General features: G+C 43.8%; 1 protein-coding gene across 1 annotated transcript; it reads right to left on the reverse strand.

The window, feature by feature from the left end:
* Window positions 1–15,516: 15,516 nt before the first annotated feature.
* LOC139438846 (endogenous retrovirus group K member 8 Gag polyprotein-like) lies at window positions 15,517–24,718 on the reverse strand. The gene is made up of 3 exons (XM_071214488.1): window positions 24,704–24,718; window positions 20,923–22,698; window positions 15,517–16,080 (listed from the first exon to the last, which is right to left on the reverse strand). The coding sequence occupies exons 1-3, from the start codon at window positions 24,716–24,718 to the stop codon at window positions 15,517–15,519; spliced, it is 2,355 nt and encodes a 784-aa protein (XP_071070589.1).
* Between the last annotated feature and the right edge of the window lie 211 nt (window positions 24,719–24,929).

Here is a 24,929-nt window from a genome sequence, read left to right on the forward strand (position 1 = left end):
TGTCTCTTATCCAGAACATCTTGTGTGCACATTTGGGCTAAATTAATTTTTTTTGATTATTTATTATTATTATTTTTAATTACATTAAAAAAAATATGAGGTCCCATTCAACCCCACCGCCCCCGCCCCCCACTCCCCCCACAGCAACACTCTCTCCCATCATCATGACACATCCATTGCACCTGGTAAGTTCATCTCTGAGCATCACTGCACCCCATAGTCAATGGTCCACATCATAGCCCAGACTCTCTCACGTTCCATCCAGATAAATTAATTTTTTAAATGTTAGAAACACAACATTTTGGGAAGAATAGTGCCAGAAAAGCCTGTCATATTCTAAACTTTGAGCTGTAGAACATTTTTATATCAATAAAGTATTTATTAGAAAATACTTTAGGAAAGAAGCAATGGAATAAATAATATTGTTGGTCAATAAAGGGAAAGATAATGAAGGAAGGGAAACAAAATATAATGGAAGGGAAGGACACATTTCTTCTGTATAATGGAGATCAATACGTAGGACGATGGGTCAAGGAGGAAACCAAAAGCTGAATTCAGGTCAGATGGATACAGACCATATATGCACTAATAAGGGATAGAAGTCTTTAACTTAAGATAATAAATGAAGAGGAAAAGTATTGGCTTTTTTGTTTGTTTTACTTTTTAATAACACTTATGATTCAACAATATAGAACTAATAATAAAACAAATATACTGGTGTATTCATGAGACATTGTGAAAAAGATATGGCAAGAACGATTTCTTTTTTTCCACAGAATTAAAATGATTGATCCTTCCAATCCCTTCAATTGCCCCCTCCATAAAGGCACTACCTTGAACTTGATGTTTATTTTATTCATTCTATTGGCCATGCTACATATATATGAAGCAAGAACAAAGCATAGTATATTTTTTTTATTTTTAAATTAAGTGGTGATATATAGAATATTTCTTTGGTAATTTGGTTTTCCACTTAATTCTGAACTAAAACTTCTTTGACAGGTTTGGATTTTTTGTTTGTATAAATATGGGAATGCTCTGATAATTTTCTCTTTTTTTTTTTTTTATTTAGTAAAATATATCTGGTGGAGGTTGAATGTGAGGAAGTGAACAGGACTCAGAACACCTAACAAAAGTTTGCCATGAATTAAGATGTAAAAGAAATAATATAGAACACATTTAGGAAAATTATATCAGTGGGTATCACGTCAAGCAGTGTGAAAAGCCTCAAACAAATGAGTTGTTATTTCTCCTAAATATGGAAGGCAATAGTAAACAACAAAAATTGCCTTAGCAGCTCAGGCTTCTTTCCTCCATTCCTGTACTTCCTATTTTATTAAACTTTTTCTTTTGAGATCATTGTAGATTCATATTGAGTTATAAGAAATACTACTGAGAGAACCCGTGTTCCTTTTGCCAGTTTCCCCAATGGGAACAGTTTATAAACTATAGCACAATATCTCCAGCAGGTATTTCTATCACAGACATTTCTATCACCACAAGGATGCCTTAAGTTGCCCTTTTATAGCCACATCAAATTCTCATCTATCATAGTCCCTCCTTAATCCTTGACCAACACCGATTATTTATATAATTTTATCTTTTCAGCAATGCTCCACGATTCAAATCATACAGTATATAAATTCGGGGAATTGACTTTTTTTACTTAGTGTTCATGCTGCTGTGTACAATAATTTGTTCTTTTTTTATTTTTGAGTAGTATTCCATGATACAGATGTACCACAGTTTTTTTAAACCATTCACCTGTCAAAGGATAGCTGGGTTGTTACCTGTTTGGAGCTAAAATGATTAAAGCTTCTATAAACATTTGTGTACAGATTTTGTGTGAACAGAAGTTTTTGTTTCCCTGGAACTTCCCAGGAGTATAATTGTTGAGTCAAAAAGAAGCCACATATTTAGTTCTTTAAGGAAATGACAAATTATTTTCATAGGAATGGCATCATTTCACATTCTTATGAGCAATTTATAAGTAATATAGTTTTTTGTACACCCTCCAGCTTTTAATGTTGTTAATACTTTTTACTTTATCAATTCTGTTTTTGTAGTGGTATCTCACTGTGTTTAAATTTCTCTTTCCTTAATGTCTAATGATAATAAACCTCTCTCAGAGTATTTATTTCTGCCTGTATTTCCTATTCTGAGTAATGTCTCTTCTTCATTTCTAATTGGATTGTTCACTTATTTTAATGTTGAATTTTGGAGGTTCTTTCTAGAGAAAGAACTCTAGAATTCTTTATAGTTCTATAGTTTCACTTTTCTTCCTCTTAGCAGGGTATTTCATATAGCAGAATATTATGCTTTAATTCTGATAAATTCCAAATTAAAAGTATTGCCTTTTATGGATTGTTCTTTGGTGTCAAGTTAATAATTGTTTTCCTAGAATTAAAACATGAAGAGCTTCTCCTGTTCTTTTCTTTAGAAAAAAATTAGCTTTATATTTTAAGTCTTACATTTAAGTCCAGGATCCATTATCATGAGTGAGACTTCATTTACTATGTCATTTGTTGAAAATGTTACAATTTCTTCACTGAATTGCTTTTGTAATTTTTATTTGTGTGGGCTTTTTTCTGGTTTCCTATTTTGAACCATTTGTCTACATGCCTATTTATTCATCACCCAGTATTTACTACTGTAGCTAGATAATAATTCTTGAAAGACTTGAAGATCGATTCCTCCTATTTTTTTTTTCCCAAATGGTGTTGTTTTACTTCATTTTACCTCTCCATGTAAAGTTTTGAAAAAAATTGTCTAGATCTACAAACATCTTACTTGGATTTTGATAGGAATCATGTTAAAACTGTATAGTAGTTTTGGAAGGTTTAACTACTTTTCTCTGATGAACCTTTAAATTTACTGACATCAGGGTTTTTCTCTCTATTTATTTAGATCTTTGATTTCTTTCATCAATATTTTCAGTTTACAAATCCTTTGTATATGTTGTTAGATTTGCAACTTTCATTTTTTTAAAATTTAGAGCTATTGCAAATCGTATTTATTTAATTTTGGTGTCCACATGTTCACTTCTAAGATATTTACACATATTGCTTTTCATATATTTATCTCATATCTCGCATTCTTTCTGAACTCACTTACTTAAAATAAGAATTTTGGGAATTTTCTAGGTAGACATATATTATCTCTAAATAGGGGCAGCTTTATTCTTCCTTTCCAGTCTGTATGCCTATGTGTTCCTTGCTTTATTGCATTTAGCTGGTTGATTAAGAATGGGATAATGGACATCCTTGCCTTGTTCCCAGTAATAGAAATTATTTCATCTTTCAGTTTTAAATATGAATTTAGCCATAGATTTTTGTATATGTTCTTTAACAAATTGAAGAAGTTATTGACTATTCCTAGTTTTCTTAGAGTTTTATCATGAGTGGGTATTGAAGTGTAACAAGTATTTGTTCTGCATTGAATAACATGATCATGCTATTTTCTTCTTTTACCTATAAATATTGTGGTGATCATTGATTGATTTTTGAATATTGAACTAACCTGCATCTTTAAAGAAACATTACTTGGTCATAGTATATATACCTTTTTTTATATATTCTTGAGTTCTAGTTATTAATATTCTGTTAAGGATTTTGCATTGATATTTATGAATGACATTGTACTGTAATATTATTTTTTGTATTACCTTTACCTGGTATTATATTAATCATAATAGCTTCATAAACTTTGGAAGTGGTTTCCTTTTTCCTATTTTTTGGAGGAGATTGTATAGACATCACATTATTTCTTCTTTAAACATTTGGTAGAATTTTTCAGTGACATTATTTATGTCTGAAGATTTCTTTTTGGAATTTTAAATTAAAAATTCAATTTCCATAATGGTTATAAGATTATGTATATTGTATACTACATGTTGGGTGAATTGCTATAGTTTTTGTTTTTTGAGGAATTGATCCACCATTTCATTTGTGAAATTTATGTATGTAGCACACATAAATGCCTATTCCATTAATTTTTTTTTAATTTTTAAAATTAAATTTAATATTGTTTGTGTTTGGAATATCTGGGGTGATATCTCCTCTTTTATTCCTGATATTGATAATTTATGTCTTCTTTCTTTCTTTGTCTGTCTTTGTAGAAGGTTTGTCAATTTGATCATTTCAAAAGAGCAACTTTTTCATTGATTTGCTATACTATTTTCTGTATTCTATTTCATTGATTTCTGCACTGTATTACTCTATTTTTTTCTACTTGCTTTCAATTTATATTTTCTTCATTTTCTGAGTAATTAGAATGAGAATTTATATTCTTTATTTGAGGCTTTCCCTATTTTCTTATGTTTGTATGCATTTCCCTCTCTGAACTATCCCCAATGTTGATATGTTGTATTTTAATTATCAATCACTCATGTTTACTTTTAATGCCATTTAAGACTTCCTCTTTGACCTATTAATTTAGAAATGTGTTGATTAGTTTTCACTTATTTCAAGATTTTCCTGTTACTCCTGTTATTATTTCTATTTTATTTGTATTCAGGGAACACAGTTTGTATGATTCCCATTCTTTTATAATTTTTATTATATTTGTTTTATAGTTTCAATAATGGTTTATTTTGTAATAAAATTCATGAACCGTTGAAAAGAATGTGTTTGCTTCTTTTGTTGGGTAGATGTCTTATTCTGTAGGCAAGTTTTGCTGCTGAGTACTTTCACATTATTTAAGTTTGCCAGTGAATATTACTAGAAATGGGTTGGCTTTTATAAAGGAGATGCACTTGGGGTAAAAATTTGCACTTCTGAGAGCATGAATGTACAAATCAAGGCATCATTGGAGGTGCTTCTCACCAAAATCACATGCTGTTGATCCTGTGGTCCAGCTATGGTGGTAAAGCAAGATGGTTACCAATCTCTGCCAAGGTTTCTGCTTTTCTGCAGCTGTAGACAAATCTGGCATAAAGCTTGTCTCTTATAGGGCTTAGTCTCTCAGTCTTGGTGGCTCCACTTCTTCCCAAGTTCATGTGTAAACTATCAGACATAGGGCTAATCTCTCCTTGGGTCTCAGCTCTTTGAGTTTCTTAGGAGTCTCCTTCCTTGCAGCTCAGCTGTATATGAAACTGGAGTCACTACCCTTACATTGCTGGATCTCCAAACATGGCAAACCTCTCTTTTCCTGTGCATGTCTGTGTTTATATCAGACCCAGAAAGAGGGTCTCAACCTGAATCACACCTCACTGACATAGTCCAATTGAAAGGAACTTATACCCATAGGAATGGATTAGTTCAGAAACAATTTTTCTCTTCTTGGGGTTCATAAAAGGATTTCAAACTGCCACTCTCCAATTATATTTGTGGAATTGTCTATTTCTCCATTAAGTTCTATAAATTTATTTCACATATTTTTGCAGCTCAGTTGTTTGATGCATATATATTTATGATTCTTCCATCTTGTAGTTTGGCCCTTTATCATTATGTAATGCCATGAAATTTCCACTTGTTCTTCTTTGTATGTTCTATTTCTTTGCTGAGAATTTCTTTTTTTAAATATTTTTTGTCTTTTTATATTCTCCTGAGATTTATGAAATTTCATTTGGGTCTAAACATACTTGGATTGTTCATGGAAGCATTTTTTTATGATGGCTGCATTAAGTTTTTCTCAGGAAATACTTAATTCTCTACCTTCTTTGTGTTGGCATCTATTGATTGTCTGATATTCAGTTTGAGATCATCCTAGTTCTTGTTATAAAGTGTGATTTCAATAGTATCTTGTGGTACATTGAATTATGTACTCCAATTTAGACATGTTCTTAATTTTAATCCACTTCCCTATGAGGGTGAGCCAATTGTACCTAGAATCTTTAAGATGTTACTTTTAGTTAATGTGTGGGCAGCTGAAGAAGAATGGAACTTAAGCTAGATTACTGGAAGCCTATTAATGAGAAGAAACTGGAATCCAGAGACAGAGAATACCACAGGGAAGAACTGGAATTCATTGAGAATCTGGAAGAGAAAGAAGAGAACATCCTCATATGATATGATGGGAAAGCCAAGGAACTCCAAGGACTGATGGTAAATCAGCGCCAGAAGCTATAGACCTCAGTAGAAAGTGTGGTCTTGCAAATGCCTTGATTTGGACGTCTGGATTCTAAAACTATAAGCCAATAAATTTCTGTCACTTAAGCCAAAAACAGAATGTGGTATGTATTTGTAGTAGCAGTTCAGGCAAACTAAGACAAACCTGTTCATTTGGGGTTTTATGTTATGAGACTGGAGTTTATTTAAAATTTTCATTTAGCTGCCTTACCCTGACACCTTCCCCCCCTTGCCTTGTTACTACCAAATAGGGGTAGAAATCCAGGTTCCATACCCAGCTTCCAATAACAACTCAGGAGGTGAGGGCTCCTTCTTACTACTCAGTGGAGGTGGGAGTTCTGACACCCAACAAGGCTTCCACAGGTATTTCCCTGGCTGAGTAGTAAGAGTGCTTCATTTCTACATCACGTGTGACTTCTTGAGAGGGAAAGCTTATTTTAACTGGTGGTGGTGAGAGTTCTGATACTCCGTTAGGACTTCTCGGATACCACACCAGCTGAGAGGAGGAGGGACCTCTCATTACTGCTGGGTGAGATTAGATATCCATGCTCCCCATGTTAACTTCACTGATTCTGTAGTGGAAGTGTGTTGTTCTACTCAGCAATGATAAAAGTCGTAACTACCTACTTTGCCTTCACTAACATCATCCATGAGATGGGGTTGGAGTACCTCATTACAGCCTGGTAAATGTGAAAGTCTAAGGCTTCCATTTGGTCTTTGCTTACATGGATGGGTGTTGGGCAAAAGTTTTTTCCTAGGCATTGCCTGAAGTTGAGAAGTTACTTTCTGAAAGATTTCTGTGTCGCTAGGCTGCCCCTTTTCTGGCCTTTAACTAAAAAGAGCACACATTAAAGAAGTTTGTTGGCTTATTCAGCTTCAGGCTTCAGATATATGAGGCAAAAGTAAACCCAAAGAACCCAAAGAGCCCACCACTGTGTCAGCCTGAGGCCCCAACAAGTCTACCTTCTTCTATGGCTACCTTTCAGAATCTTCTTATGTTTGTTATATATAAATTCCAGTGCTTGTACCTGCACTTAAAAGAGGAATAAAGAAATTATACTTACACTATCATCCAGAAAGTATATTATTATTATTATAAAATTAATATAATATGTATAATATAATATAATAAGTTTATTATTATAAAATTTCAAGAAGACAATTTTCTCCTTTTGTTTTATTCTATTATACAAAAGACTACATACCTAGCCTTCTATTGTGGCCCACTTGTTTACCAAAGGCTCCCACTTACATTTTACTTATTATTTTCACAATTCATTCAATGTGACCTACAAGTTAGAAGTAATCATTATAATCTCTCCTTGATGGAGCATATTATTGTGTTCCTTCTCCTTGACAATGTTGTAAAATTATTCAACTAAATTTCAATTTCTATTCTTTTTACACAATATATTCATAGTTTTCTTTTGATCAGTTTTTGTAATATTATCCATAATTGAGTAGGGAATGGAAGAATATTTTCTATCATTCTAGTGACACATATTTTAACTAAAATAAAACCTTCAAATGTTTCTGCTAACATTTTGCATGAACCCACATAAGAAAACACAGAAGAGATCAGCATTTGAAATCACTGGAAGGGGTTGAGAGGTGGAAAGTTTCAAAACATTTAAAATACACCATTTCAACTGAGGAGAAAAAAAAATGAGAACCATTTATACTTTCTGTACAGTTTTCTCTAAATGTAGTATTATAAGGACACAATGTAAGCTAATTCTATGATCCTATTTTAAACAAAGTTACAAGATATTATAACATAATTTTCTGAGCTATACTTTCATATGCAACTCAATCTGGAATAATTGTTCTAAAGTTAGATTGAACCATTTCTGTACATTATCGAAGGTAAGCACAGCTTTTCCCTTTATGCAGTGCCTCACCTGGAGATATTCAATCAAATTTAAGACCTTATAACTGCTTTTTATCTTATTATTTCAAAAATATTTTACTAGTTGGAGCAATGTTATAATTAAAATGAGGGAAACTAATTGAAAATTAATTTTCAAAAAATATTTATTTATTCCTGTGTATGATGCAAATATTGACTTTGTTCATAGAATTCACAAAGGATTGATCTACACACTCAGAAATAAATATATGATTCATATTATGGTAAGAGTTATGAAGGAAAATTGCTGAAAGTTTTGAAATTATATAACAGGAGGCAATTACCATCCATAAGTAGATACTACAGAAAGTATCATTCACAAGGACGTCAAACAGTAATTAAAATAGAGATGCTGGAGCTAGGCAACCTGTGTTGGATTGTCAGTTCTACTGCCATGAGACCTTGGGAAATTCTTAAAACTCTCTGTGTCTCAGTTCCTACTTCTGAAATAGGGAGAATAATATCAAGCTCTTAGGATTAAAGAGTATAATATTTGTTAAACATTTAGAAGTATGCCAGACACAGAGAATGTCATGTAAGTTCTTGATTAAAAAAATAAAAGTGATTATCCAGATGACATATTTAAAATAAATAGGATTTAAAAGTTGAAAAGGTGAAGTGCATTCTGGGCATAGAATGAGTCGGGAAAGAATATGACTTAGAGGAAATGCAATAACTCCATTGAAGCTGTGATTCAGAAATCAAGGATGAAAGTAATAAGGAAAACAAGAATAAAGAATAAAACTTACATTTTGTCTTTATAATGAGAAAGGGGAAAAATTGAGCATGAGAAATAGACCAGAACCAGAGTCATTTACGGCCATATCATGAATATTATCCTTATCCTAAGAGCTATAAGAAACCTTGTAAGCATTATACACATAGGCATAATTAGACTGTGTCTTAAAGAGAATACACTCTGACATATGATTCCTGGATTACTATTAATCATTAATTAAAGACACAGAAGTAAGAAAATAGTTTTTTGGACATTAATGAACTAGACTCCGTAAAACAGTTCTCTGAGAAAATTCACAATATTTCTGCAGAGACTGATACTTAAATCTCAAACTCCACCTCCAAAATGCACAATTTCAGATTATTCTCTAGAAAGCTCCAGTTTTTGGTTGTTGTTGTTTTGTTTTGTTTTTTTTTTTGCATTCATGCACAATCTTTCATAGATTGTTATAATTATTCAGTGATAAAAAAAGAATCCCATTTTAAAATAAGGGCTGTTGGAGACTCAATCATTTACCTCAGAAAAGACATGTTCAAGTTTTAATCATTGTTGCTACAGATGTGAACCTCTTTGTATAAGGGCCCTTTTAATATGATATTATTACTTAACATGTGGACACATTAGTGGATAGGTTCTTTGAAGCTCATATTTGGATGGATCAAATTGGGTCAGGGTGAGTTTTAATCTTTATGATTTGAGTCCCTATAAGGACAGAAAATTCAAAAGGCTAATCGGAAGAAGTAGAAGCCAAGAGAAGAAGCCATGTAAAGGACGGAGAGATGCTTGTGAGAGAACTCCAAGGACAGCAGCAAGCCCCAGAATGCTACAAACTTTGGGAGAAACCGTAGACTGCCAAGACCTTGATTTTGTATTTCTAGCCTCCAAAACTATGAGACAATAAGTTCCCATTGTTTAAGTAAATCCATTATATGTTATTTGTCAGAGCAGTTCCAGCAGCCTAATAGAGAAGCATAGCATAAGAAGAATATCCAGTTTGCTTTGAGATAACCCATTAATCCCTATTCTCCAGAGAATATCTTTCCTCAAAACCATCAGGTTATGAATTGCATATATCAATATTAAAGACGTTGACGGGCTGTTCGCTCCCTGAGGGGTCGGGGGTCAGCGGGGGTAGACGGAGGGGCTGGCACGGCCGACGATGATGCTCTAAGACCCAGGCGAGGAGTGGGCCAGAGCGGGGTTTCTAAGGCGTGGGAGGATGCGTGGTAAGGAGAGACCACGGAGACAGTCTGGAGTGCAGAGCAAGTCTAATTTATTACGGAAGTGCAGGGGTTTATATAGAGAATGAGGGGGGCGGGGGTAGAGCAGGAGGAGTGATGGTTACGGGGCGGCTGGGGGTTGGCAGAAACTCGTGGGCAGACTTGTGGTCTTGTGCCGTTAGCTGTTACTAGGGAAGTGGGCAGATTTTAGGTTAGGATACAACATTTGCCCCTTTTTCTTTTTTGAGGAGGTGGGGGGGGTAAGTGGTAAGTGAGGGGTTTGCTGGAGTGTGTATTTATGGACGTGTGTAGGCTATATTGGCCGCTAACAGGGGGCGGGTGGCAGGTCCAAAGAGTGGCAGGCAAGCAGAACAGACCAGCTGTGCTACACATGAGTGGTGGGCTGCGCACTTCCCCCACTAGGTGCGGCTACGCTTGCCATTCAAACCTGGGCCTGCCCCGCCCCCTGCCCGGCCGGGGAGGGAGAGCGAGGTTGGTAGCTAAAGTGGGGAACGCACCGACTGGGGGAGCAATGGAATGCATTGCGGGGTTCTTGGTTGAGTAGTCTTTGATTTCTTCTTGGGGCGGGCTGAACAGGGCTTGTTGGAGGGGCTGTCTTCAGTGGCGAGCTGATGGTACTGGATGCGCACAAAGGACGTGAGGATTGCGTTGGTTTGGTCCTTGGCGAGCTGGATGATTTTCTTGACAGCCCAGGGCCCTATGGTAAGAGCTAGGAAAATTATTATTAGCGGGCCTAGGAGAGGGAGGAGGTATGGGAGGAGGGTATGGAAGACTCCGGAAAAATAGTTAGTGGCTTCACGCTCTTTTTGGCACCGCTCTAGTCCTTCTCGGACCTTTCTTAAGTTGTCCTCGGCAAGGCCAGTAGAATTGGCGTATATGCAGCACTCTTCTCCAAGGGCAGCACAAAGGCCTCCCTCTTTGAAGAGGAGAAGGTCAAGGCCCTGGCGGTTTTGGAGAACTACCTCAGAAAGGGAATTGAGAGAGTTTTTAAGATGGGAGATAGTGACTTGGAGGTGGGAGATATCACTGTCGACAGCTTGCCTGAGGGAGGAAAGGGAAGAGGATTGTGTGGCAAGGGCGGCAATTCCTGTGCCTGCTCCGGCGAGACCTAGAAGGGTAGCAACTGTGAGGACGGTGATAGGTTCTCTTTTCTGGAGGTGAGCAGGGAGTTTTTGATTCTGAAGGGCGGAGAAGAACTCTTCGTCACTGTGGAAAAGGACTCGAGGGGCTAGGAGAATGAGTAGGCAGGTTTCATTTGTGGCATTGAGGGTGGCGACGTTGAGGCAGGGGGTTAATCCCGTGGAGGTACAAAGCCATTGGGAGGTGTTATGAGGAATTAAGAATTTGGCGGAAGCGTTGGGAGAGGAGTAATTGGAGCAGACATCGAGGAGGGGATGGGAACCTTGGCGAGAATGAACACAGCGCCCTGTGGAGGAAACAGATTGGAAGGTTAAGGGGACAAAGGAGGTGTTCCAGTTGCATCCGGTGGGGGAATTTTCAGAGGATTCGCTGAAGGTGAGGTTTGTGGCGACGGGCTCATATAGAGGAAGGGAGGGGGAGAGACAAAGCCAGCAGCTTGCAGTGAGGTTGGGGTGGGAGGAGTTTAGAGAGGTGTATGCGGCTCTGATTAGGTTAATGAGGGGGCTGGAGTACTGAGGGGGGGGTAAGCGAGGCTTGGGGTAGTGGGAGCTAAGGGGGGCAGTTGTGCGAGAGGTGCCGGGCGAAGGAGAGGGCGAGGCATAGCGGGGCAGAGAGGGAGGCTGAGCCTGTGGAGGATTGAGAACTTGATTTGGGCCTACTGGGGTGGAATGAGTGGGAATTGGCTTCTTTTTTATAATGATAAAAGCGCCATAGTCGTATCCGGTGGCAAATAAGCGGACTCCCCACGTGCAGCCAGACATCGTTTGAGGGATTTTTGACCGTGAGGGTTATGCTGTTCCAGCCCTTAGTCTCAGTCAAGATGAGGTATGGGTCCTTGTTGGGGGCGCCAGACCACCCATAGGCTATGGTTTCGCATCCCAGGAGGGGCAGTAATAGTCTGTAGGGTTATGGCATCCTCTGGCGGAGGATGGGCAGATGTAGAAGCCTGAGACAGAGGGGCTGCACCCTCCCCACTCGCTAGTGGCGGGTGAGCCCATACATGGTTTATAGGAAGGGCTAGAGGACGGGCTTTTAATGAGTCCAGTGAGGTTACAGAGATTTGTTGTAAAGGAAGGGGCGGAGGCAGTTACGTTCGCGAGGAGAAGCTTTTCCTGCTGCCAAAGGGAGAGAGTCCAATTAAAAGGCTGATGGAGTGGGTTGGAGAAGGCAGGCTGGAGAAGAGGAATGAGAAGGAGAAGGACTGGATATAGACGAGCTTCAGTCTTCTGCTCTATCGGTGCTGTCATCTCGGGGGGCAGATGAAGAGGGGGTGCTCGGTGGTGGACTGTTGCTTGGTAGCGCGGGCACAGCATTCTCTGGCTGTGATGATGAGGGCTGGAACTTGATCACTGCAAAAGGTGCGACGTTGTCCAGCGCGGGCGGCGTAGGGTGTTTGTCAGATGGCGGCACCAGGAGGTCAGTGGCAGGTCGGATGCAACGCGCAGGAATCCACAATGGTTGAGGCTCAGAATTTGGAAAGACACAAGCAAATCCTCGCCCTTGGGCAAGGAGGGGGGCTGGTTCTTGCCAGCGGTTAGTGAGGGGGTCCTTCCAGTGCACGAGGGGAACCTGGGAGGGCTGCCACATGGGACCCCAGTGCTTATGAGTGGGGGAAAGGCCTTCCTTGTCAAAGGAGAGGAGATTATGGTGTATAAGGCAGGCAGTGATGATGTCAGCTGGTGACTTGTGAGGAGAGGTGGCTTGCTCTTTTTGGATGAGCAGCTTGAGGTGCTGGTTGGTTCTTTCTACAACACCCTGTCCTAGGGGGTTGTAAGGGAGGCCAAAATGGTGTTTGATATTATAGAGTTGCAAAAAGGCGGCAAAGGCGGAGCTACGGTATGCTGGTCCATTGTCTGTTTTTAGGTCCCAGGGGACTCCCATGAAGAGGATGGCCTGTCGAAGGGCTTTGATGGCGTGTTTGGCGGTTTCTCCAGTTTGTGGTATGGCAAAGCACATGTGTGAGAAGGTGTCCACTGCTACATGCAAGAATTTTAGGCGCCCGAAAGAATTAACATGGGTGACATCTAGTTGCCATCTGGAGTTTGGGCGAAGGCCTCGAGGGTTAGCTCCTTGGGGTTGAAGTGGTCCAAGAGGGAGCAGAGGCGTGCATGTACGGCAGGAACGCACCAAGTGTTTGCAGGTTTCTATAGGTAAGTCTGGGAAAAGTTTGCGAATGGAACAGGCGGAGAAATGGAACTGTGAATGAAGTAATTTTGCTTGGTTGATAAGGTTTCCGAGCCGTGATTCATTGACTAGTCCTTCGTGATAATTTACACGTGAGAGCGTGGCGCAACATGCGGAGGAGACAGCTTGGTCTGCCATGTCATTACCACGGGCGAGAGGTCCAGGTAAGCTAGAGTGACTTCGAATGTGAGCGATGAACCAGGGCGACCGTCTGGACTCTAGTTGACGCTGCAGAAATTGGAGCGCTCTGTCAATAGCGGTGTCTGTTGGAAAGAAGGTGGCCAACGGCAGAGCATGGCACACTTGCATAGTGTAGAGACTATCTGTGAATATGTTGAGTGGTTGGTTAGGGTAGGTGTGCAAAGCAGTGGCGACTGCGAGGAGCTCTCCTACCTGAACAGAGAATGCGTTTGCGAACACAAGAGTTCGCGGCTCAGGTGATCCTGAGATGTAAATGACAGCCGCGTGTGAGGTCTTGGAAGCATCGGTGAAAGCCGTGGCGGCAAACGGAATGGGCTTGCGGGCTGGCAGCGGATGGAACGGGGAGGAGAGTGCGAGCCGTGAAAGGCCTTGAAGTAGTCGATGGTGAGGATAATGATTGTCAAAGGAGCCTCGGAATGTTTCTACAAGTATTTGCATATCTTCATTGTGCATGAGTAAGTTGGTGGTGGCCTTGGCATCAAAAGGCCAGATAATTGTAGAAGGAGGAACTCCATAGGTATGCACGCAAAGTCCCACAAGATCAGAAGCGAGGGTGATCCATGCCCTCGTGAAAGGGCAAATTTTTGGAAGCTTGCTTTTGGAGGTATGTAGGTAAAGCAATGGCCCATCTTGCCAAAGAAGTCCAGTAGGCGTGACTGGGGTGGGAAGAACTAACGCAAGGATTGGCTGTCCTGGAGCGTAGCGCTCGAGGCAACAGGCTTGAAGAGCCTCATTGACATCTTGTACGGCTGCTCGCGCAGCAGGGGTAATGGTGATGGAGCGGGTGACCGCATTGGCAGGAAAATCTTTTGTTTGAAGAAGCTCGAAAAGAGGTTGCATTTGGGCCGTTGTGATTGGGAGAGCCGAGTGCAGCCAATTAATTTGGCCGCAGAGCTGTTGCAGTTCTGTAAGCGACATTTTTGGCGCGACTCGAAGCTTTGGTGCCACTGGCTTGACATAATGATGGAAGTGGAACCCCAAAAACTGAAAGGGGGTTTGAAGGCGAATTTTGTCTGACTGAACAGTAAGACCAATTTGAGCAAGGTTATGTAAGAGGGTGCTGACGAGAGCCTCGAGCTTGCGCGGGTCGTTGGCAGCGAGAAGAAGGTCATCCATGTAATGAATAATGTAGGTTTGCCCATTTGTTTCTTCACGAAGTGGATTAACGGCTTGGTTTACATAAAGCTGACAAATAGCTGGGCTGTTGCGCATCCCTTGAGGGAGGACTCTCCACTGGAAACGTTGTGCTGCGCCCTGGTGGTTTGTGCGTGGCACAGTGAAGGCGAACCGCGGGCAGTCTCGTGGATGGAGAGGGATGGAGAAAAAGCAGTCCTTGATGTCGATGATTGCCACATGCATATGCTGCGGGACTGCAGTGGGGTGCGGGCATCCTGGTTGAGGTGACCCCATTGGCTTGATGTGCTTGTTGATCTCACACAGGTCATGGAGAAGGAGGTATTTACCAGTGCCTTTCTTGCTGATTACAAAGATAGGCGAATTATAGGGACTGGTGGATGGCTCAATGTGCCCTGCCTGTAATTGCTCTTCGACGAGAGCAGAGAGGGCTTGCAGTTTGTAGGCTGGAAAGGGCCACTGCTCGACCCAAATGGGCTCCTCTGTGTCCCAATCCAGAGGGATAGGGTCAGGCGTTGTGATGGGAGCAGTGGCCCCTATAAGGGGGGGGGGGGCAGATTGAGCGAAAGGGCTTCGGTAGTTAGGATAGCTCCCGTTTGGCTGAGGATGTCTCTGCCCCAGAGGATGCCGCCAACGGTGGAGAGGATGAGGGGGCGGAAGCGACCCTGCCGGCCCTCTCGGTCCTCCCATTTGATAGGAGTGGCGCATCTCCAGGACTCGGCGGAGCCTGTGGCCCCAATTACTTGAGGCCCCTGCTCAAGAGCCCATTGATTGAAGGCGGCAATTTCAAAGGGAGTGCAGGAGACTTCAGCACGGAGTCGAGGAGTCCCTCTAACCATTGCCCTTCGATTTTGAGCTCCATGACGGGCTTGGAGGCACTTTTGATGGGAACCGTCCACATCAAGGCTTGGGGTTTCTCTGATGGGTGGCCTCTTGGGGGCGGGGCTGAGGCTTGCCCCGCTGGGAGTTTAAAGGTTGCCAAGGGTTTGCTGAGCGGCAGTCACGAGCCCAGTGAAATCCTTTTCCGCATTGCGGGCACGGGGTAGAAGGTCCTCTTGCACGGCCTTGAGGAGGAGATACAGGCGGCAGATGAGGCGCTTGGTTTGTTGGTGGTTGAGGACAGTCGTGGGCGAAGTGACCTGTCTCTCCACATCGGAAGCATCCGGACGAGACTGCCATAGCTGATGCAAAGGCATTGGCTAATGTTTTGGCCTGTGGGTCTATTTCGCGGCATGCAAGAACCCAGTCATGGATGGCTTTGTCTCGCATAGTTGAGATGATTTGGCGGCAGGCTTCAAGGCTGCCCTCTATGATGAGATCTTTTGCAAGGGCAAGTTGGGCTTTTTCCCCGCGAACTTTACGTTGACAGGCTTCAAGAACGCGGGCCACAAAGGTGGCAAAGTGCGGCGGCTTGCTCAGTTGGTAGAGGTGGGGTCTGGCTGCGGACGAGGGGTCAGTCCAGCTCTGGATGAGGGGTCGGTCCCGCTTGGGACGAGGGGTCGGTCCCACTTGAGACGAGGGGTCGGTCCGGCAGCAGACGAGGGATCGGTCTCACAGGGGTTGCGCGGTTCGGCTGACGGGGTCGTCCGGCGAAGCTGGCGACGAAGGGGTCGCCCGGAGAAGCAGGCGATGAACTGGGGACAAGGGAGGCCAGGCCCTTGTCGGGGGCTCTCAGGACTGGAGGGCGCACGGCAGAAGAACTACCGCGGAGACAAGGTAAACACGCAAGTCCACTTTATTGAGGGAGAGGCAACAGTTTTATAGGGGCTGGGGAAGGCTGATTGGTGGAAGCCACGCCCTGTTCTGATTGGTTGCTGGCAAAAGGTCAGTGGGCGGTACTGGACGGGGGAGGGGTGGTGGTTAGGGATTGGCTGTCGCTGTTGCTGGGGGAAGTGGGAGGTTCAGTGATTGGTGGCTGCTGTTGCTGGGGGAAGTGGCAGGGTTTAGGGATTAGTGGCTGCTGTTGCTGGGGTGGAGGGCAGACTTGAGTTTCCCACCCACGCCTGGCTGTTGCTGCTGTCGGGGGAAGGGAAAAGGGCAGACTGGACTTTTCCGCCCACGCCTGGCTGTTGCTGCTGTCGGGGGAGGGGAAAAGGGCAGACTGGAATTTTCCGCCCACGCCTGGCTGTTGCTGCTGTCGGGGGAGGGGAAAAGGGCAGACTGGAATTTTCCGCCCTGTGCCTGCGCAGGGAGAAAGAAGAAGAAGGGTGCCGCCCCACAGGCATTGTGTGGCGCCATCCGGGAGGAGGGGCGGCCGTGGAAGCATGGCTGCCGAGAAGGGGAGACCCGAGGGCACTCTACGCCCATGCTGAGCTTCCTTCAGGGGTGGCGGTGGGTCCGACCAGCCACCCTATTATGGGGGCAGCGGCTTGGCCTGCCATGGCCGCTCCCCCACCAGGCCAGCAAACCACACTTCAGCCCGAGGGGTGACCGCATTTCCCCCTTCTTTTCAAATAAGGGCCAGGATGGCAGCAGCAACAAGTAGCCGAGGCCCAAGAGGCAGTAAGCAATGAGGGAAGCGGGGCTGAAGAGGGAGGTGAGTATGACGGGGATATAAATGTACAATCTGGGGGGTGGTATCTTGCCGCTGCAAGCAAGTGTGGCCAATGTCCAATTCTCGTTGATCTCGGTGGCTATAAGATCCATCTGTTGTTAAAAGTCCAGGATGACAGCGCGTTGCAGGTAGTTGATCTCTCCTTGGCAGCAAAGACATTGTAGGAGAGGATTACTTTTTCCTGCCAGAGGCTTACTGTCCAATTAAAAGGCTGATGGCTGGGGTTGGTGAGTGCAATGGGGAGTGTGAGGAAAAGAAGGGTGACGGTTTTGGACAAGAGGAGGCTTGGTGAAGTCATTATGGGAGGAAGATAAGGAGTAAAGCATAAAAGAGGATAATAAACAGAAAGGCGATGGAGAGTAGAATTCGTTGGCCGAGGTTCCAATCTTCTGGGGCGGTAGCGGCTAGACAGATGGCGGAAAATATTATCAAGAAAGCAAAGGTTATGAGGAAGAAATAGAGTATTAAAGGCTGTGGGGGAAGTGAGAAGATCATTTAGAGGATAGGGTTGAGAATGGTATGTTTAAAACAGAAGCTTTGTGGTTTGTAGGAGACTGCTTTATAAACGAAGGAGAATGAGGGCAGTAAATATAGTAACGATAGATAGGAAGATGACAGTGAGGAGGAGTCTTTGTTTAAGGTTCCAATCATCCAGCACAACAGTGGCTAGGCCCATAGCGAGGGGTGTTGCTAAATAGACAATGGCTGCAAAGACAAAATCATCTTCTGTTTCCTTAAGAATAACTTTTCTTTAAATACTTAGTAGCATGCAATATTAGAAACCATTTCCTAAAAGCAAGTTGGCAGGGGAGCTTGGTTGCTGTTAATCTTTCCTGTTATAAAATTACCTTTTATTATTATTATCATCAATTCAGTTTTATATATATATATTTAAGAATGACCTTTTGGAATTAGCCATTTAATACCTTAATGTAACCAATGCTTTATTAACCCTTTTATTATTATTTATAACCATATAGACTATTGAAGATAAATTTTATCTTTACAGTACACATTCCCTTACGTAAAGTTATCACAATACCTTTTACACTTGCCGCATGCAAATTAAGTTTCAAGAGTTTATGAAAAATTAGCCATCCTACTTTAGGACAAAATACGTCTTTTTGCAAAACTTATTACATTTCCATTAGCATTTTTACAAACTTTTAACCTTTTTTAATATTCATATAAGTTTTACATTCTTTATATTATCCTGTGAAGAAAAATAAGTTATTCATTTTAATCTAGGCAAGAACAACTTTTTATGAAGACGTAGAGTAAATTTTGTTAAGACTTACAATTTTTTTTAATTGTAGATATCTTATTAACATTTAAACTTATGTATTAATATAATAAACTTAAGTATTAATATAAGCACTTATTTAATTTTTGGCCATTTGAATAGAGCTCTTTTAAAGATTTCTAGTAATTTATATTTACCATCCGGAGGTATCACAATATATGTTGACATTGAACGAACAGACAGACAAACAGAACAATTACAACACATTAACAGAAATATATAAAATTTATTTACAGTTGACTCATAACTCTTACTTTCTTGGTACAGCTGCTTTTAAATCCTTTTTTATATAGCATATCATAGATTATACCCTTCAAGATTTCTTCTGGACTTCATGTTGCCTGTAATAAGCCAGGAGGGAATCTTTTACCTTCCTGCTCCACAGCAGAAGTGACCCTATCTATAAGGCGAGTATAGGCATCCGGGTCCCAAAGCTGACACGTGGTAAGCCACAGATTAAAGGGGAGAAGAAGGTCCCAATATACTTGGAGCTGTTTCGAAGAGATCTTACACCGGTGAGTTTCTAGGAGAACGGCGAGAGCCCAAACTTGCGGGGCTTGCTTAGCAGATAGGATGTTACCTGTTGCTAATGGCCTTTTGGAGCTGATAAAAAAAGGGGCCCTTACCTTGAGGGTGCAGCGATGGGAGCCGAGGTGCGCAGTGAGACGAGGGGTCGGAGCCGATGGGACTCCGATGGTGGTCACGGGCCAAGAGAAGGCCCCGACGAGGGGAGGGCGGGACGACGAGCAGTGGAGCAAGGCAAAGGGGAGCAAGCACGGAGGGGAGGAGGCAGAGGTGAAGGCAGGGGTGGAGGTGCTCAGGCACGCACTCCTGAGAGTTTTATTGGCGCCTCTTAATCATAGTGGGTCGGTATAAGCCCCCGACGTGGAAGGAGAAAGCCATCCAGCGATTCTCCCAGACCGCCGTGGATTGTATGAGGTCGCCAAGGTTCAGGAGCAGCAATGCAGAGCAAAAAGATAGGGGTGAGAAGAGAGGAGAGCGTAGGGCTATGGTAGGGTTACTTCAGACGTGCAAGCGCGTGCTCCCGAGAAATCCAAGGCTCCTCTTAATCATAGCGGGTCGGTATAAGCCCCCGACATGGAAGGAGAAAGCCATCCAGCGATTCTCCCAGACCGCCGTGGATCGTATGAGGTAGCCAAGGCTCAGGTAGCAGCAATGTTGCACGAGAGAAGTCCCAAGGTGAGAAGAGAGGAGGGCGTAGGGCTGTGGTAGGATTACTTCAGACGTGCAAGCGCACACTCCTGAGAAATCCAAGGCTCCTCTTAATCACAGCGGGTCGGTATAAGCCCCCGACATGGAAGGAGAAAGCCATCCAGCGATTCTCCCAGACCACCGTGGATCATATGAGGTAGCCAAGGCTCAGGTAGCAGCAATGTTGCACGAGAGAAGTCCCAAGGTGAGAAGAGGGGGGGGCCACCAGGTTATGGAGTGAGGCTGTGGTGGGGTTGCCTTGCCCCACGTTATGCTGTGGTGGGGTTGCTTAGCCCCACGTTGGGCGCCAGCTGCGGCGGCTTGCTCGGTCGGTAGAGGTGGGGTCTGGCTGCGGACGAGGGGTCAGTCCAGCTCTGGACGAGGGGTCGGTCCCGCTTGGGACGAGGGGTCGGTCCCACTTGGGGTCGGTCCGGCAGTAGACGAGGGATCAGTCTCACAGGGGTTGCGCGGTTTGGCTGACGGGGTCGCCCGGCGAAGCTGGCGATGAAGGGGTCGCCCGGAGAAGCAGGCGACGAACTGGGGACAAGGGAGGCCAGGCCCTTGTCGGGGGCTCTCAGGACTGGAGGGCGCACGGCAGAAGAACTACCGCGGAGACAAGGTAAACACGCAAGTCCACTTTATTGAGGGAGAGGCAACAGTTTTATAGGGGCTGGGGAAGGCTGATTGGTGGAAGCCACGCCCTGTTCTGATTGGTTGCTGGCAAAAGGTCAGTGGGCGGTACTGGATGGGGGAGGGGTGGTGGTTAGGGATTGGCTGTCGCTGTTGCTGGGGGAAGTGGCAGGGTTCAGTGATTGGTGGCTGCTGTTGCTGGGGGAAGTGGCAGGGTTTAGGGATTAGTGGCTGCTGTTGCTGGGGTGGAGGGCAGACTTGAGTTTCCCACCCACGCCTGGCTGTTGCTGCTGTCGGGGGAAGGGAAAAGGGCAGACTGGACTTTTCCGCCCACGCCTGGCTGTTGCTGCTGTCGGGGGAGGGGAAAAGGGCAGACTGGAATTTTCTGCCCTGCGCCTGCGCAGGGAGAATGAAGAAGGGTGCCACCCCACAGGCATCGTGTGGCGCCATCCGGGAGGAGGGGCGGCAGTGGAAGCATGGCTGCCGAGAAGGGGAGACCCGAGGGCACTCTGCGCCCATGCCGAGCTTCCTTCAGGGGTGGCGGTGGGTCCGACCAGCCACCCTATTATGGGGGCAGTGGCTTGGCCTGCCGTGGCTGCTCCCCCACCAGGCCAGCAAACCACACTCCAGCCCGAGGGGTGACCGCAGCAAAGTCCTCATCTTTGCCCTGAGTGAGTTGGGTGATTTTAGTAGGACGCGTAGTGGAAACATTTCGATAAGCTTGCAAGGCGATAGTTTTCAGTCGTTGCCAGAATCCTGGGTCGACATTACGGTACAGCGCTGGATCGACAAAGGTGCCGGTACCGGTGTAGGCATCCGGATGGTCATTAACACCTGTGCGAGCTTTGTTGGCCATTTGCCTTTCTGCTTCGGCTTGGAAGTGTGCTCTCCATTCAATGAATTGGCCTGGTGTAAGAATGGCTCGGGCTAAGGAGATCCAGTCGTATGGGAGGACAAGTTGGGCTCCTAGTTCTTCTAACAGCTGTTGTGCATAAGGGCTGCCAACTCCATCTTCTTTAACGGCTTTTCGAAGCATTTTCATTTCGTCGTTGGTAAATGGGAACCATTCTTGTGGGTGCGCTGCAGTGGGCACCGGATTTAAGGGAAAGAGGTGCGTAGTTGGCTGGACGAGAACACGAGGATGTTGGGGCGTCCAGGAATTCGTGGCCTGCCATGAAGTTGCATAAGATGGCGGTGGTTGGCAACATGGCGGCTTTCCTGCCGGCGTGTGCTGAGATGGTGGCGGTTGGTTTTCCGGTTTATAACAAGATGGCGGAGGCCTATCTTCCAGTCTACACCAAGATGGTGGTGGCCTCTCTTCCTGTCTATACCAAGATGGAGGCGGCCCCTCTTCCGGTCTACACCAAGATGGCGGCGGCCTCTCTTCCTGTCTATACCAAGATGGCGGCGGCCCCTCTTCCGGTCTACACCAAGATGGCGGCGGCCTCTCTTCCTGTCTATACCAAGATGGCGGCGGCCTCTCTTCCGGTCTACACCAAGATGGCGGCGTGGCAGGAAGAGGCGGGTAGAGAGAGGCCGACTCTTTACCGGAAGGCTCATGCCTCTCTTTTTCGGGCGAGGAAGAAGGCGGAAGTTCGCCATCTTGAGGATTTGTGGGTGGGGACTCTCCGTCTTCAGGTGGAGAAGAGGGGGGAAGTTCACCATTTTGAGGCGGTGGAAGAGGGTGACGCTCAAGATCGGCATTGAGCTGCTCGGATAAGGACTCGGTATCTGAGTTGGGAGTGTTTTCATCATCAGGGTCGCAGTCGAGCAGCCGCGCAGCAGTCCCGGTGGAAATTTGGTAAGTGTCCTTTGGGGCTGGCGCACCAAGGAGGCAGGCGCGGATGGCCACGAGGGTGGGCAGGAGGCCGGGGGGAAATGACCTGCCATCATGCTCCATAGAGGAGGTGACGCGATCAATGAGACGCGAGTAAGTGTCTGGGCTCCAAAGGTGGCAGGTGGCTAGCCACGGATTAAAGGGCAACAGAAGGTCCCAGTACTTTTGGAGCTGTCGCAAGGAGACTTTAACTTGGTTCGTATCAAGTAAGGCAGCTAGTGCCCTAACTTGGGGCGCCTGACGGGAGGATAGACGCCCGCCCATGACCTTCGCCTGGGGCCAGTAACGAGGGGTCCTTACCTTAGAAGAGCGGCGACTGAAGAGACGAGGGGCAGCAACGGGGCGGGAACCGGACACCGCGGGGGGTCCCTGTTCGGGTGCCAGATGACGGGCTGCTCGCTCCCTGAGGGGTCGGGGGTCAGCAGGGGTAGACGGAGGGGCTGGCACGGCCGACGATGATGCTCTAAGACCCAGGCGAGGAGTGGGCCAGAGCGGGGCTTCTAAGGCGTGGGAGGACGCGTGGTAAGGAGAGACCACGGAGACAGTCTGGAGTGCAGAGCAAGTCTAATTTATTACGGAAGTGCAGGGGTTTATATAGAGAATGAGGAGGGCGGGGGTAGAGCAGGAGGAGTGATGGTTACGGGACGGCTGGGGGTTGGCAGAAACTCGTGAGCGGACTTGTGGTCTTGTGTCGTTAGCTGTTACTAGGGAAGTGGGCAGATTTTAGGTTAGGATACAACAAGACGTGGGGCCCTAAACAGGATTAAAACTGGATAAGACCAAATAGAAATTTTAAAAACAAACAAACAAAAATACTTCACTGCCCTTATTTATTTTACTAGAGGTTGCTTTTACCTTATTTTCCTGTTTACTCAGGGAAGAAACTGGAAGGAATTATGGTAGATTGAATTATGCATCCCAATTTAGACATATTCTTAATCTTATTCTAACTTTTTCGCAGTGTGAATCTATTGTAAGTAGACTCTTGAAGATGTTATCTTTTGTTAAGGTGTGACCTTACTGAATGAGAGTGAATATATTTCCAAATTACTAGAGGCCTTTTAAGAGAAAGCTACAGGAAGAAGTCAAAAATAGGAAGTCAGTGGGAACCTGGAGGAGAAAGAAGATATTGCCATGGGACTCAGTAGACAAAGAACCCCAAGGATTGCCTCCAGTCAGCACTGGAATGCTACTGCATTCAGTGAAATGTAAGCCTTGTCAATATCTAAGGTTTGTACTTCTCCCAGCCTCAAAATAATGAGCCAAAAAATTCCTATTGTTTTAGCCAACCCATTGTGTGGTTTCCTGATACCAGACTGGCAAACTAAGAAAGGAATGATCTTTTCTTTTGAAAAGATTTAGTATACTGCATTATTTATTATTTGCAAGTATTGTTGCATTTTGCCCAATAATGTTCTAAATATTTTGCTTAGACATGAATGGTATCCCAGTCATTGTCTTATTTATACTTCAATATGTCATAAAAATGCACTAAAACAAAATAAATACTATAAGATCTTGCTATAATTTTCTTTTTACTACTAAATGCTTATGCTTACACCCATTGAAGAAATAATTGTATTGATATGTGTCCATTTCATTTCTTGCAAATAACATGAAGTTCCTTTGCGAAAGTGCCTTTAAAACTGTATTTGTATTATAAACTGACAATTTTTGTCATATATTTTTACTTCTACTAAATGGAAGACAAGGAAAGATAAAAAGTGGTGAATTATGTCATATTATAAATCCATTTTACTTATTTTATCAGCTGCCTTTTGCTCTACAACCAGCCTCCCAAAATTTAGTGGTTTAAAATTTAGTGGTTTAAAATTTAGTGGTTTAAAAGTACAACCATTTTATTTAGCTTATGACACTCTGGCTTAACTGGGCATAAGTCTGGTTCATATCTCTGCTGGGTTCTCACAAGTGTTTGTGGTAAGAGTGCAGATCAGCTTGGGTCTGAATGATATAACTTACCTGGTTCACAGGTCTGGTAGTTATTAGGCAGTTGGTCTAGATGATTCAGTTGGGATGATTTATCTAGGCAAGATTGGGCAATTATCATCCAGTAGGCTAGCCTTGGTTCCTTCACTCCTTCACATGATTGCCTCAGATTTCCAAACAGCAGTGCAGCAAGTGAAGCTAGGTTCCATTGTGCAACTTCTTTTCATCACCTTTGTTTTGTTCCATTTGCCGAAATTAGCCCATCTTCTTAAAATGGCTCTGAGAAACTTTCTTGCTATAGCAGATTTCATAATTAAATTTACCTTGTTTATAGGCACCATAGAATTTTGGGAGGAACAATATCTAATAGCATGGATATGGAAAGGGCAATTATTGCATCCAGTTGTGTATATAATATCCTCTAACAGGCAATAAATAAGAAAGTGGAGGGTATCGATTTGTATCTGCATGAGCCTTATCCACACCCTTGAGATCAGGGATGTGTGAGGTAGGGTGGAGAAAATCACATCAGATATTATATAGCTATTTTCTAAAATCTCGTGTTATAGAAGCCATAAAATAGAATTAAAAAGCCTATACATACTTCTGGCTTGGGCATCACAAGCATTAGCATTGCCTTTATTGCTGTATTTCCCTGAAGGCTTACTAATAGAAACCAACAAAAATATCTCAGATGATATTTGAATGAAGATAGTAAATAGAAATAACCTTAAATATCTTAACCAGGAGAATATTTAAGACGTTTCAAAATAAGCATAATAAAACTCTAAAACAGAGGTCCCATTTTCAGGTTCAACTTAACAGTGACA

This window comes from Dasypus novemcinctus, chromosome 4, assembly GCF_030445035.2.
Source record: "Dasypus novemcinctus isolate mDasNov1 chromosome 4, mDasNov1.1.hap2, whole genome shotgun sequence".
Taxonomy (NCBI): domain Eukaryota; kingdom Metazoa; phylum Chordata; class Mammalia; order Cingulata; family Dasypodidae; genus Dasypus; species Dasypus novemcinctus.